Genomic DNA, 16,315 nt, shown 5'->3' with positions numbered 1-16,315 from the left:
GCTTGCAAGATTTGAAACTGCCCCTCTTAACCACTACACCACACTTGCTGAGTTCAGTAGCACCTTTAATACCAATAAAAGTTTTAGTCATGGTATAACCTTTCATGTGCACACAAAGAGGGTGAGCAGTAAAGCAGCATACAACAGATGTAAGGTCCAAACAGGAATAACTAGTTTATATGGTCACCATTTTCTTTTAAATTTAATCCTGAAGGAAAACATACCGAAGCAAACAAATACATCAGGATTGGAGACTGATGTGTAAATGTACTCTTTAATTGTGGAATGCTGAGAGTAATTAACTGTTATGCTCCATCTGTCAAACACAGAGGTAACTAACACTATCCTTTTCTTTAAGGTAAGGTGATTGGTTGAGAAATACATTCCAATCTACCATTCCAAATTAAATTACATTCTACTATTCACTGAATTACATTACAATGACTATTACAATGATTCCACATAAGCAATACAATAAAATATGATAAGATAAGGAAGATGTATAGCCCTTCTTGGTAAGAATATAGATGTAAGGACGGAATGAGATTAGCACCTGTGGTGAGATAAGAAGCAAGATCTGGTTAAATCCACATTTGCATTCTGCCACATCATGTATAAAGTGCTGTGTGTGTCAGAAAGTGGTAGGATTCATAGGTGAAAAGAGCTGAACAGTCTCTGTGCCTATCATTACTTCCCTTGCTCTCTCATTCAGTCCTAATACTGCGATGCTACTGGCACACAATTAAGTCTATGTGGGAACATCATGGTTGGTGCGTGTGTGTGTGGGGGGGACTTTGGGCAGTTGGATTGCCAACCTCCAGGTGGGGGCCTGGAGATCTCCAGGCACTGCTTCCTCTGGAGAAATCACTTTCGTTGACTTCTTCTGCAGTTCCTCCCAGCCAGTGGCTAGAGATGTTCCCACAGCAAAAACAAACAAACAAAAAACCAACCCCCCCCAAAAAAAAAAACAAAACTGGTTCATGTTGCAGAAGAAACCAGTTCTTGATCTATGGCTGGCCTCTTATTTTTCAAAATATATTATGTGCATTTTCATTACTTATCCATAAGCACAATTATAATTACTATAATTTTTAAATTGCAAGAAACCACTCTGTAAGAAAATATTCTGCATACCATAAAAATAGTTGAAAATAGCCTATTGCCTAGTGACATACATACACATTTCTTACTTACAGGAAACGTTTCCCTCTTGTGTCCTGGAAAATCACTTAAGCTGGCCTTCATTTTTATGATAGGCTCAACACAACAACAACAACAAAAAAACCCAGGTTGTATAATTTTAGCCATTTGGGCAAGAACGGCTTGTTTCTAGAATGTCTAGCTACACCCCAGTATTCTTAAAATGACTTCATCTCTCCAAGTTGACACTTTTCTGTCTTATTTACTTCCTTTCGGTCACACATTAACTTGGATCGTTCTCCTCAATAAGCCAAGAAATGAAAAAAAACATGTAGTTAATGTAGCATTGGTCTTGGTAACAATAAAAAAATGAACATGAAGAATGCTCATTGCATAACCCAAGGTCACAGGGTCTTTCACAAAGTCTCCTACCTGATCATTTTAACTGGACATGCCAAGGATTGCATAACCATAACAATAAATGATGCAACACTCTATGTCAGGGGTAGTCAAACTGAGGGCCTCCAGATGTCCATGGACTACAATTCCTGCTGGCAGGGGCTCATAGGAATTGTAGTCCATTGACATCTGGAGGGCCGCAGTTTGACTACCCCTGCTCTATGGAGTTAAACTTCACCCTAGCCACAATTACATGTTCCTTGCCATAATCAACTGTTGGATAATATTCTGGGGGTTTTGTTTGTTATTGCTTCATCATTTACAAATATTGCATTAGCACAGCATTTCAACATAAGTTGCTCACAGCTTTTGCTTGTGGTTTGTCTTGCATGATGCAACCAAATGAATTACACAATATCAGATGTCTACATAAGCTCCATCTTACTCTGGTGTTCAAACAAATTCTAGCCTTTGCTTGAATTCTGAGTTTGTAAACCAGAATAAAATGTGTATGTTCGACAACAGTTTCATTGGGTTATAAAAATCTAGCACCTTAAAGAGTAAGAAAGGGCATTATTCTCACACAGATAATCCAGATCTATCTAACATGAATGTGCAGTCTCAATTCGCATGTGCCAAAGTTACATGGGCTTCTATGGGAAGCATATATAACTATGATCCGAATTACAGACAAGCTCAATGTTGTGAGATTAATTGAAATTTTATGTTTGGATCCTATGTTTGGATCCTATGATATTCTTCTGCTAAATCTTCTTTTTGGGTAAAAAGACTTCCTCTAACAGTAAATGATTTTTTTCTGATGTCTTTCTTTGTTGAAGGAAGGAAATCTTTATTGAAAGAAGATTTGGTAGAAGGGAGTCATAAGGCTGAACCCAAAGTAATTTTATGGGATCATTTTAGATGGGAATATGTCATAGAAATGTATTCTCACATAGTGAAATGGGTATTTGATCACATAATGGAAATCTAACTTTTGTAAGAACAATGTTTCGCTTCATGAAATGGCGGCACATCAGAAAGACATCTTAACAGTGAGCAAATGATGAATTTTGGTGACATTTACCCCGATCTAAAATGATGTCGACATTTCACCCTTATTTTAATTATTTTGTTTCAAGCCTTGTATAATTTAGAAGACTTTTTAAAAGTATGAGCATAATGGGAGGTAATATAAAAAAGCGATTATGTGAACACATTAGAGTTTTTGTGTATGTCTTGCATTCACTAATCAGGTGAGAAGTCTGGCATTTGTACGCCTCCAAAGGGAATGTTAGACACTCTCTCATGTCAGCCCCAAATTAGCTGTCAGTTTCTCCATGAACATTTTCCATGTGCACTTTGAGGTAGTCATTTCTTGTAAACTTTTTGTGGCACAGCTGGCACTCTGCCATCGGGCGATTGGGATTGTGAGTCAGTTTATGCCGGATCAGCATTTTCTTTAGACTGAATGACAAGTCACAAACCTAAAGCATAAACACAGAGACAAAAAACAAAGCATTTAGATTCCCCTGAAGAAACACCAACTAAGTTAGATGCAATCAACTTTGGGGGGGGGGGGAGGATGAGCACCTAACATGAGATGTGGAACCTTGGATGAGCAATCCTCTGTACCACTTAGGAAAATGGGAGGTGTTGGTGGTTTCCTTCAGTTGCCTAGCAATCCAGACTTACAAGGCTGCTTTAACAATGGAACATAGTTTCAATCCAATGGTACCTTTAAGACCAACAAAGTTTTATTCAAGGGATCTGAAGAAAAAGTGCTGTATCATATACCCTATTTTTCACTGCTGAAGGAATTTCAAAGTGGCTCACAATGGCCTTTGCTTCCTCTTCCTGTAACAAACACCCTGTGAGGTAGGTGAGGCTGAGAGAACTGCTGACAGGAATGCTTGGTCAGAGGAGCACTATCAGGGCTGTGATGAGCCCAAGGCCACCCAGCCAAAACAAACAAGAACATTCTCAGTTGCCACCTGTCTTGTTTCGGATGGTGAAGGCAACTTAAGCAGGGTCTCTGGGGATGATCAGAGTGAGCAGGGAGGTGTGCATGGAAAAAGAAGCTCCTTAAAGTATATTGACCCCAGGCTTTAAAGGTCAATACCAACACCTTGAACTGAGTCTGGAAGCAAACTGGAAACATGGAACAACATTAGAGTGATATAGTCCCTACAAACTAAAGTCCCACAAACACTCTGGCCACAATGTTCTGTCCCAACATTCAAGACAGTCTTCAAGGGCAGCCCTGTGTAAAGTACATTGCAGTAATCTACTCTATATGTTACCAGGGCATGCACTACAGTGGTAAGATCTTTTCTGTCCAGGAAAGGCCATGGCTGGCTCACCAGCCAAAGTTGGTGAAAGGCACCCCTGATCACTACTGCCACCTGTTTTGCAACAAAAGGCCAAGGTCTAGTATCACTCCCAAGCTATGAACTTGCTCCTTTAAGGAAAGTACTACCTCATACAGAACAAGGAATAACCTATTACCCAGATCAGATGCTCTCCCCCTTGCTAAAAGCCTCTCCATGTTTCCAGGATTTTCAGCTTGTTAGCTCTCATCCATCTCCAGGCACCTGCTAATGGTTTCCACAATCTCTTTGGATAGTGTGAGACAGAGCTGAGTGTCATCTGCATATTAGAGGTAACTTAGGCCAGATCTCCAGACCTCTCTCATTGGCTTTTGCATGTAAAACAGCTCCTCGTCCACTCAGGCATGGCTCCTCCCCTGCCTCCTTATAATAACACTCATGACATTAACTAGAGCCTCTTGTGGCGCAGAGTGGTAAGGCAGCCGTCTGAAAGCTTTGCCCATGAGGCTAAGAGTTCAATCCCAGCAGCCGGCTCAAGGTTGACTCAGCCTTCCATCCTTCCGAGGTCAGTAAAATGAGTACCCAGCTTGCTGGGGGGTAAACGGTAATGACTGGGGAAGGCACTGGCAAACCACCCCGTATTGAGTCTGCCATGAAAACGCTAGAGGGCGTCACCCTAAGGGTCAGACATGACTCAGTGCTTGCACAGGGGATACCTTTACCTTTACCTTTTTATGACATTAACTGCAAATTGCCCACCTAAAAAGAATGACCTTCCATTTCTTATGGAAGCTAGACAAGACAGGGGTCCTCCACACCTTTTTGGGAAGGGTCTTCAATAACAGAAGCAGCCATCAAAAAAAGAGCAGGCCTATGCCAATAATTGAATGGACAAATTAAAGGGGGGACTCTTGACTATGATCTGGAAATTGTCACTGGTACAGAATGTATCTGAACGGGTCCTAACAAGGATCCCAAGGAGGGCCCTCCACCAGCCGCAATGGTTGCCAGTAGTGTTTCGGATCAAGTTGAAAGCATTGGTAACCTTTAAAACTTTACATGGTCTGGGCCTTGTGTTCCTATGGGACCGCTTCTACCAGTATGCTCCCCAGAGAATATTACGATCTGTAAATACAATCTTGCTAGTGATCCCTGGCCCCAGAGAAATCCGACTGGTTCCTCCCTAGTGGGATGAGCTACCAACTGACATCCAGGCTCTGACGGAACTAGTGAAGTTCCACAGAGCCTGTAAAATTATGCTTTTTCACCAGGCCTGCAGTTGAAACTAGGAGAAATGGAAAACAAAAACAACTATGGGCCTCCCTCCTACTCTCCCAACTTGACATTTCCAGGACACTGGTTACTCTGTATACAGAGAAATCTCCCATCATAGATTTGAAATTGTGTAATATAAAAATGCCAGTGGAGCAGCAAAGGAAATGATGAGAAATTTTTTAATGATGTGGTTTTTAATTAACGTTTTAACTGTTGTAATATTGAATTCACTGTAAGCAGCCTCGAGCCTGCTTCTGGGAAGAAGTAGCCTATTTAATAATAATAATAGAAATAACAACAACAACAACCACCACCACCACCACCCCTGGGGGATCTGAGATAATGAATAAGCTTATAACAAGGGGGAAAACATCATGTAAAACTGAATTCCAGAAAAGGCAGTATGTTTGTGATATATATGTATGATATATCACAAGATCTTGGGTAAATATAAATCAGGGATTTTATTCTCAGTGTGGGTCGGCAGAATAAAACCACTATCTTTTGCTTGCTGTCAGAAGCCATTGCAAAATGACCTCCCACTTTTCTCTCCAAGTTCAGAATACCTCCCAAGATTTATAGATTGCTCTCAGTGGTGGTGGTAAGGACATATGGCCCCCATTAAGAATAACTGAGGGAAGTTTTATGGCTACAAGGAGACCAACAATCCAATGCAGCAAGAACCCTTTGTGTGGAACAGAAATGGGGAATCATTTATAATGTTCAATATGTAGAGGTCTTATGATCTCAGTGTTACTGACATGCCCAGCCCTGTCAGATCCAGCCCCAGGAAAGGGCTGTCACTACTGCTTGCTCAAACAGAAATAGCAAACTGTTTCTGAACAAAGGTGAAACCTTAAAGGATTTGGATGTCACTTATGAACTGCAGATATCCCTATTTGCATAAATATATACATCACAGATGCATAATTTATCTTATTGGAAATGTTGTGGGAATATTATCTTAAACCAATGAGCTGCGTCAAATTCTCTACCCATAAGCATTTCCTAATGAGTCTAAATCATACCGTGCTGATACATTACCTTTGCAAAATGAGAAGGATAAACTGTTTACAGGCACACACTTAAAATCTGTACTTTTGTAAACCGTAAATTCCTCTCTTTATGCTACAAAGCAAGAAGTTCAAAAGACTATAAACTAAATCAAGAGATCTGTAGTGCCAATGTCAAATGGACGGTCTCTTTCACACTCTTATTAGAACAGCTCATATAAAATGCATTTTTGTGACATTCTGCAAAACATACAACTTGATGGCATCTTTTCAACTGGCTGAGAAGATATTCTAGAACGCAACGGTAACCCCTAGCTAGGAATAGAATGAGCCAGAATGGGGTGGAGCCTTGAAATGCGGAAGGGTGCTGAAGAAGGAAGCAAGGCTGTCCTGCTGAGAGGTTTAAACCTTAATCATAGGCTTTTAACACCATGTTTAAGGTAACTATGATTTGTATATGGAAACTGTTAAGGGAGGGAGACTTTTGTTCTAAATTGTAAATTTTAGAATTACTGTTTCAGGGCTATATTATTTAACAGGGAGTTCACTTAGGACCCTCGTCTTAGTAGCTGGTGCTCAGAGACTTTAGGTGGAGACTTCTTGGGCCACCAACAAGAGGTAAGAGATGGATTTTGAGAGTGGCAAGGGTGATTGTTCTGTAGTGTTAGTAAGTTATGTTACATGATATGATGGTAAGTAAAAATGTTTTATTCTCTTTGAATTATTGCAAGATTTATTCCAAATTCTGCCCCATAGAACCCACAAGCTGAGGTTACACAAACACCAGGGTTGCCAGCAAACCAGCAGAAGCGACATAATTTCTCCAGGAAGCACTGTAAATACTGTGATAAAACCACAGATTTTCTGGCTATTCCTAGAGAGGCATGACATTACTTCTGGGGTTTCCCGAGAAGTGACATCATGTCCAATGGAGTCTGGATATCTCCTGCCTTACCAAGGGACTGGCAAACATAGCAAACACTAAGAATGCCTTCAATGTGTGGTATAAGACCTTCTAAAGGCAATTTTAAGTTCTGGAAATATGCAAAGCAATGTTATGGAGGTAGCCCAGTAAGTATGATAAAAGATAGATTGTTCTGGGTGTACATATGTGGGGGATATATGGCCCCCATTAAGAATAAATCTTCTCCAATTACAATCCAATTTTAGTTTAGAAAAGGGAGAAACAGGAGAAAAGAAGCTAACCACATGCATAAAGATTATGGTTAGACTTCAATACAACTATAGGAAAATATTCATGGAGTTCTTATGAAGATGGAAAGTAGAGCAATGGAGAGATGCTTCTGTTTTTAATTCAGAAGGCAAAGAATATTTACACTTAAAAAGAATTTACTGTTTCCCCCCCCTGTTACTGCAGAATCCTCCTGAGGCACATGAAAGTGTTTTAATGTTAATATCAACTTGATATTGTTTAAATTTTTGACACTAAAAGTGTTTCTCAATCCTAATTGCTGAGTTAAAATTAACAATGGAAAACCTGGTCTTAGAAACAAAAAAGGACATTACCAGTTTTGTCTACCTTCCTTAGAATGTCACTAGTTACCTGATTTCAGTGGGCCCTTTAGTTTTCCTTAATAACAGGGAAAATAGGGGGGGGGGGAGAATTAAAATACTGTATGTACTTTGTGAGAAAGAATACAACTACTTATCTTAGTTAGAAAGTTGACTAATTAAAAAGAAACGAATTTACTGTGACAAACAACCAGCTTTGAATGCCTAAACCTGTCACAATCTATGTGAGGTAGTATCTGAAGAAGCCATTCCAAATTTCCTGAAATCTGTATCCTTTTTTATGGACTGATAATGGAACGGGAAGACTGCCCCACTGAGGAACCAGTGAAATTCACAACGCTACAATTTTTCTTTTATTCAGAGTTCCAAGGTGGGGCAGTCTTTGAGTCTTTTGATGTCTCCTCTCCAGGCTAAGCAGACAAAGCTCCCACAACCTTTCTTCTTTCTTGAGAATTCACTCTGAGTGGTAGAGACCCTAAAGCCCAAGAAAGAGTTTGTAAAAGACATGATGAGTGATTCAGATTTCCTGTGTTTTCTTGTTCTAGAGGCTTAATACTCTAGCTAAAATAGCTAAATTATACTACAACTGTCAGATCAATCCTTAGAACCGTGTCCTTCTGGTCAAATACATAGATCTTGCTTTTTTATTATTGACTGTGTTTAGCTCAGAAATCCTCCACTTGATATAATCCAGATCAGGAAACCGATCAAAAGTCAGTTCTCTAAGGGGACACCTTGGCACAAGCACAAAACTAAGCGGAATAACCATCAGGTTAGTATGTCAGGTTTTACATCAATGTGCTGCACGGGAATTTGGTGGAGATAGCCCTCTGAGAAATGTCTGACATGTCAATTGAAAGACAAGAGTTTTCTGTCCTGCTGAAATCACTACTTGCCATTTTAGAGCACAAAGTCTTTTGACAAAGCCCAGTTTCAAGAACATGAGAAATTCCACAATTTAAATCTTCCTTGGATATATTGACAGGGGTCTGAAGTGACATCTGCTGAGTAGCCCAGTGTCCAGAGCTGCTTTCATTCAGTCTTCAAGCTGTCAGCAATAATTAGATGTAATTCAGGTTGCTCTACTGGACTCTGGGATAAGAGATATGGTCTCTTGAGGAGTTGCCATTGTTGTTGTTAGTTACGAAGTCATGTCCGACCCATCGCGACCCCATGGACAATGATCCTCCATGCCTTTCTGTCCTCTACCATTCCCCGGAGTCCATTTAGGTTTGCACCGACTGCTTCAGTGACACCATCCAATCACCTCATTCTCATTCTCAGTTGCCATAGGACACTGTAAATCCCGAAAGCTCCTTGGATCTTTGTGCTCTGATTCCCTTGTTCTCTTGCCTCACCTTCAGTAAATGATACAAAAACTTTTGTATCAAAACATTGCTTTGTGCTACATCTGAGCCATTAACTTTCTTACCAATTGGTATTCCAAACCTTTGGTATTCCAAAGTTTAAACTTTGGTATCCTATTTTTCAGAAGAAAATAAAAAACATAGATAGTGGTTCATATATGAACTTTCTTGTTATGAAAGTGAAAATCTTTAAAAATTATCAAGCTGTGCATGAAGGGGGGAAGGGAGGATTGTATGATCTCAAGAACCTCCCAAGCCCATTCATATTCTTCCCATATTGTACGGACGTTTCTGTGTAAGAAACAAAAATGATTACTTTTATTAGGATCTATAGAGACAAAGCTGCCACCATACTTAAGTGTAAGAACTGAATAAATTTAATTTCCATAGAATAATTCTATAATTGATGCACTTACTCAAATGAAAGAACTACAAAAGAAGCAAACCCAGAATATAAAGTGATTTATCTCAACTTCAGCCTTTCATGAAATCTATTTTTTCTATTCTTAATGAGATTTAATTAAGGTTCTAGAATGTCTGTAGTTTATACCAGTGGTCCTCAACCCCCAGTCCGGAGACCGGTGCCGGTCTGCGGACCAGTCGGTACCGGGCCACGGCTCCTCCTCGTCCTTCTCCCCAGCTGCTGCCTCAGGGGCTGCCCTGCCACTCTGCCGCTGGCTCACCTTTGTTGCTCTCCAGCAGCTGCCATGGCTGGGGCTCCCCCTTGAGGTGGCACTGCGCAGCTGCTGCTGGCAGCACCCCCCCAGCGGGCGGCGGAAAGTCAGGGGCGCCAGCAGGAAAGCAAATGGAGCAGGGGCTCAGGCAGCAGCGACGTCCCTCGGCAAAGGACTACCCCCCCCCCGGGCCTCAGTAAAATTGTCAAGCGTTGACTGGTCCCCAGTGATAAAAAGTTACAATATAACTAGGCTGGGCCTGCTGATGAGGGCCTCCCGGCCTTCTGACTGCTCATTAAGGACTGCTAAGGAGCTGACTAGCTGACTGCTAAGGAGCTCTGTCCCAGCCCTGCTAACGAACTGCCCAGCCCCCACCTGCCCCACGATCTGGCTGTGAGCTGCCGCCTAAGACCACCTTAAGCCGCCTGGCCAGGGGAGGGGACCCTTTCAAGGCCCGTTCTTAGGAACGGGCTTTGAAGCTAGTACAGTACAATATATACTCAGTTCCTTTAGAAACAATTCATGATTTAATATGTATTGCAGGGATTCATAAGATTAGCTGTAATAAAACAAATTATATGGCTGAAAGCTGATCTTCAACACTTAAACTATCCTGCAAAAAAAAAGCACCACATCTAACAGTCTCAAATGTCCTACCGGCAACTGTAATCGTTTAAACAAGATTTATACACTATAAAAAAGCTTGTGTGTGCGCACGCATGATGTCTTTAGCAAAAACACAAAAAATTTAGTAAAACTACAGATGGATGTTTCAAAAGTACAGCACTCTGAGCTTGTGAGAAAGTCTGCCAAACTCTGTAAATGTATGCAACCATGTGCAACTTGAAAATTCATTGAGATGAATATTCCCCATGGGACTAACTAAAGAGAAATCTAACTCACATCACATTGAAAGGGCTTTTCTCCGGTGTGAGTCCTCATGTGCTCGTCGAGGCCGCGTTTCTGACTGAAGGCCTTGTTACACTCTGAACACTGGTATGGTTTTTCCTGTAACACAGTGACAAGAGCAGGAGTGAAAGTGAGTCGGTGCAGAGCACAAGTTGTTAATGGGACATACTTCCATGCTGGATGGAGGTAGAAGCTTTGTAACAACTGACGGGCTGAAGTTACAGCACAGAATACAAAAATGACTTTTGAAAGGCCTGCCACCTTCCACTTTAACACTTGCTTAGGAATTAATTATCTTGCCTCCTCTTTTGCAGCCAATATTTGGTAGAAAGCGTATCTGTATAACTGCTAATACGAAGAATCGAAAATCATGCTGCCTCTGAAAGTTTTGACGAACTACTTAAATGAAGGCATTTCGGTAGAAGCCTTTTAATCCCACTAACCATAGTGCCAAAGACCAAAATTGCAAAAGCTTCCCTGAATCACATAATAAAAGGGAATCAAAGTCTAAACAGGAAGTCTAAACAGTAATACTCTTGAGACAATAGGCATGAAGATATTGTAAAAAAACAAAAACAAAAAACCAAAGTATCATATAAATATATTACCACTGAAATACAAGTCTCTCAAACTTCCATGTTAAAGATGCCAACTAAATGAATCACTCCCAATTTACTATACGTAAGCACTCCACAAAATCCCGTAGTTTATATAACGTAGCTACCTAATAACAGAGCTCTCTGGTCTCAGTGTTGTATTTCAGATAGATGTTTATCCATTTTGTGGCTTCTAAATATTTATTTTATTTGGTGAACTACTCTTTCTTAAAATATGACAGAATAAACCAATTTTCTAACAAAGAAGACCCCCCCCCCATGCTTGTGGGTCTGGTCTTCAAGCTTTTGCGTCAATGGAACCCCCCCCCCCTCCCACCACCACCACTGCACACCGATCTTAGGACCAGCTTCTGCAGTGCAATTTAAACCACATTTCCTGTGAAGTCAAGCTAAGCCTTTGGGGCTGTTTTTTTTTTAATGGTATTTTGCTTCTCGGGTATATTAAACCTAAAGACATTTGGGATTTGTGAAAAATCCTGAATTATAGTACCTGTATGTTATTTGGAGCTGGGTTTTTTTTGGAAATGTTTTTTTCCAGATCCAACTGACCTGAACTGAAAAATACCATTTTTTTTTTGCCCACTTCTACTCTGAATATAGACTCAGTAAATATTCCATAGATATAGACCCTGTAATTTCAACAGAAGTTTATGGTTGGCTCAACCATATGAAAAACAGGCTTCACCAACACACCCTTAATTTATTTTGCATGGTAGTTAAAGCAAACCATATTCTGCGGAAACTCTCTGAAAATCCATTTTATGTGCATGTGCTACTGAGGAAATATAAAGAACAATGAAGAGTTTTGCATTAAAGATACAAAGCTATGGACAGATGGGAATTCCATACAAATTCTGTGTTTAGTTATACCTTTCCCGTGATTTAAAGATGCTACCTAATTCCTATGAATCAATGAATTGCTCACTCCATCACTACACTTTGAAGTGGAATATGGGTATTCGATGGAGGTAGCCTCTTCCATGAAGAAATGCTCCGCTAATGAATTAAGACCTAGAATTTTTATTTGATTTTTTTCTAATGATTATTATTCATTTACTGGGCTCTAAGCTTATGGGTCCCCCTTTGTCCACCCAAAAGGGCCATGCTAGATATTATGTGTTAGGAGCTCTAGTATGGAGACTGAGTGAAAAATTTGTCTGGATTACAAAATGACATATATAATTAAAAAATAAAAAATGCTAACAGGAGAGTGGAACTTCACTTGCAGAATAAATATTTGCTACCTCATATTCTAGACTGCACTCCTCCTGTTGCCCCAAAAGCTACTTGTTTTTGACATTGTTAGGAATAACAGAGAGCACGGCATGCAGTGGGAGAAGCAGTGAGGAGGGGAAATTAGTTAGAAACACCCCTCCTTCTTATGCAAGTGAAAGTATCTCCTGCTCATGCAATGGAAGTTTAGATCCAACCCACCTACCTTGAAGACAAGTTTTACTGTATGCTGCTCCAATAGCCATATAATAGATCAGTGGCTTACATTTCACATATAAAGAGATAAATTCTTAACTACCTATGGAAATATCCCTGTCTGGCAGTGGAGAGGCGGGGCCTGGCAACAGGATACCCCCCTGGCATCCCTACCTTCTCATCTGGTTTTTATGAAAAGTAGTTTTTTTGCTTGCCATTGTTTTCAACAGCACATGAATTCTTGAGAGGACAATATCACGATTCCTAGTACTCTCTGTGTATTGACAAATGTATCAAAACCGACTTTTCTTAACAAGATTATTCCACAAAACAGTTAATAATAATGGCAACCATTCTGATTTATTTTACAAGTAACTGACAGAATGTATGAGAAGGCGTTGATGAGTATGCTATCTGCACTAATATATTATCTTCTTCTATCTATCTTCTATACAAAACGTGAAATCTGTACCAACAATTTAGGAAGAAAATTAATGTCATTACAAAGGACAACAGGAACACTGAATACATTAAAAGAAAGATGAAAAGATTTCAAAGCACAAGGGGGGAGGCTAACTAACAACAAGAGAAGGTCATCCAGAAGTCAATAAAAAGCAGAATTTTGCAGGCATAGAAAGACTGCTAAAACTGTAAATTCCAAATATTTATGGAGTATATTTCAGATTAAAGAAGCAATGACTTCTACTTGCTGCAACATAAGAACTACATCCGTTGGCATTTACCGATGACAGAAACGTAAAAATCGGTTAGGAGTATGGAGAGCTGTCCCTTTCATTAAGAGGCTTAGTAAATATAAAATATGCCAATCATAAATCAAAGCCTCAATGACCTTCCTCTTTTGTGGAGCCAACAATCTGGAAATCAAATGCATACCCTGGCCATATATTACAGCTACAAAACACTTTCTTACTACCTATGTGTCTTTTTCTCCAATCATTTCTAAAGCCACTATCTGAGCTTTATGACTTGCATTTCGGAATCCATATTTCTAGACATTTCTGTGCCTGTCTGCTAAGCCTCTCTTAATTGTTTTATATTATTTTTCAACATTCTTGTTTAAGAAGTATGATACTGAACTGATTCACACAAACCCTTTTGGGGAAATCTTTTTAACTGCACAGTGTCACAGCAGCTTCGAGCCGGTACATGCTTCAAATCCAGAACTCTTGACTATCAATATCTAAATATTTAACAGATTAAATATTAATGCATCCTTACATATTACCCAGAGCCTCTTGTGGCACAGCAGACATGCAGTAAGGCAGCAGACATGCAGTCTGAAGCTCTGCCCATGAGGCTGGGAGTTCAATCCCAGCAGCCGGCTCAAGGTTGACCCAGCCTTCCATCCTTCCGAGGTCGGTAAAATGAGTACCCAGCTTGCTGTGGGGTAAACGGTAATGACTGGGGAAGGCACTGGCAAACCACCCCATATTGAGTCTGCCATGAAAACGCTAGAGGGCGTCACCCCAAGGGTCAGACATGACCCGGTGCTTGCACAGGGGATACCTTTTTCTTTACCTTTACATATTACCCATAAAGCATTTCTGAACATAGCCAGAGCTTTATACTTTTGGAACACAATCAACTTGCGACTTCCAAACTGTAGTCACAATGGCTGCATAATACTGACATAGCCATGATTTTATCATACGCAGCTCTAGGCTTTGTGTGGCCCTTTACAGAGTCAGAGACATGCAACTAGCTTTCTTCCCACACCAACTAGGGTTGCCAGATCTGGATTAGGAAATTCCTGGATATCTGACAATGGAGTTGGGAAAAAAACAGGTTTGGGAATGGATCATAATGTGGTATAATTTCACAGAATCCAGCCTAAAGAGCAGACTTTGTCCAGTGGAACTGACTTGTGTTGTCTGGGTGTTAGCTGTAAATCCAAGAGATCTCCAGGCTCCATCTCGACAACCCTACTTTCAAGGCCGTTCACCTTTTTATGGCTTATTGCCACTGTGCTTCAGCTCCAGTAACTTTTGGCAGGAGATGAGAAGAGAGGAAAGCATGTATCAGATGATTCTCAGTCATCTCTACCCATGAGCTTTTCTCCTTTCTTCAGTCCTGGCAAGAACTGGCCGAAATGAAGAGCAATGATGGCAGGGACATTGGGTAATTGTCTCCATCCAAGGACCTATTTGCTGAATCATTCAATCCAAGTAACCTTCATCCAGATCCCAAAAATTGTACTGAATTTCCAAAACGATATAAGTGTTCTCACAGTGCTTAACTGGCTAGCATGGTAAAACAAAAGATGTATCCTATTATCATATACTATTATCATATTCATGAGCTCTAGTCTTCAAAAGTTACCAGTACTGGGATAAATATTAGGAATTATGCCAGTGTTTCGTACAAAAGGAAAGGTTAGAACTGGGTTCCTGCCCCCATGGAGTTTCTTGTAAATAACCACGGCCTTTAGCGTCTGGCTTGGGGAATAGAACTCCCTTTGCTGCCAATGTATACAACAGAGCAATAATATTGGCATTCAAACATGATATGGGTGATCTATCCACAACAGCATAGTTAACAGCAAGCGATCACACAGTTAGCCATGCCACCAATGAAAAAGAAATAAGAATCCAACAGAGTTCTACAAACTCCTCTCTTTGGTCTGGAAACCCCCTGCTAATTTCATCAGATGAGCCAGAGTGGGCAAGTTCCTTCCTTTTTGGACTGCAATTTAAAGAAAACCCTTGTTTGTATAGCAGCTGTAGTAACAGATGACTGAGTGTGTGAATTCCAAAGTATCTGCATTTTTTAACCCTTCACTGGAAAGAAAAATCCTGAAGGATTACTTTTATTGCCAGTGATACAATGAGGAAAAATCTTGATTCAAAACCACTTTCCTTGAACAAAACCACTTTGGTGAACTCAAAGACATGGACCAACAGCATGAGGTTACACCTAGCAATTATTTTAGAACCCACAGCAACTATAGTAAAAACAAAGGAATTGTGCCACATTTGTTTAAAGGCAAAATTGCTTGTTAGCCTTTTTAAATTAGTTACTGCTAAAGAATTGGCTGAATAGTTGCTTTATTTGATTCTATTTTTATTACCCTTTTCCCCATATTCTATCTGCTGTGAACGCAAGATCCTGCAGGTCAAGCCTAGGTACCTTCTGTTTGAGTCAAGCCTAGGTACCTTCTGTTTCCCTAACACTGATTGCTAGCAACACCCTTAAGAATTTACATTTGTTGTGAACATTCAGTGACAACACAGTAGCTCAAAAATGGCTGTTAGAGCTTCTCGGACTAGCTTACAGTAATAGCATTTTATTTATATTGCACTTTGAATGCATATGACCAGGAGGCAACTGATGTGAAGAAGAGTTGATAGATAAATGTGAGCACATACTGCTAGATTAGTGTGTGTGGTCCACCACAGGCAAATAGTGCTGCTTGGGCTATTTTGGCTCCATATAGACCGTTTATGCACTGGAAGTTTCATGCTGTGCTGCAGGCTGGAGTTTTAGTCGTGGCAGGTTGCCCCACCTCCCACATGGGGGAGAATTTGGCCCGGTGCACCTCACCGACCCACTATTTGTGCTCCTGCACGGGTGCTGGGGCAGTGAAGTTCCCAGTGCATAAACGGTCATAATGAC

The 16,315-nt window shown here is 40.4% G+C and overlaps 1 protein-coding gene across 4 annotated transcripts in view; it reads right to left on the bottom strand.

The window, feature by feature from the left end:
- Window positions 1-255: 255 nt before the first annotated feature.
- PRDM5 (PR/SET domain 5) overlaps window positions 256-16,315 on the bottom strand; it is a 97,915-nt gene continuing 81,855 nt past the window's right edge. For all 4 annotated transcript variants that reach the window (XM_077300426.1, XM_077300424.1, XM_077300425.1 and 1 more), the window contains 2 exons: window positions 10,632-10,736; window positions 256-3,023 (listed from right to left, as the gene is read on the bottom strand). In XM_077300426.1, coding sequence (XP_077156541.1) covers window positions 2,859-3,023; window positions 10,632-10,736 — 270 coding nt within the window. In that variant the 3' untranslated portion in view covers window positions 256-2,858. The remainder of the gene's footprint in view (window positions 3,024-10,631; window positions 10,737-16,315) is intronic.

This window comes from Paroedura picta, chromosome 10 (assembly GCF_049243985.1).
Source record: "Paroedura picta isolate Pp20150507F chromosome 10, Ppicta_v3.0, whole genome shotgun sequence".
NCBI lineage: Eukaryota > Metazoa > Chordata > Lepidosauria > Squamata > Gekkonidae > Paroedura > Paroedura picta.
Note: the sequence above shows the minus strand (reverse complement) of the source record. Positions and strands in the feature narration are given on the sequence as shown.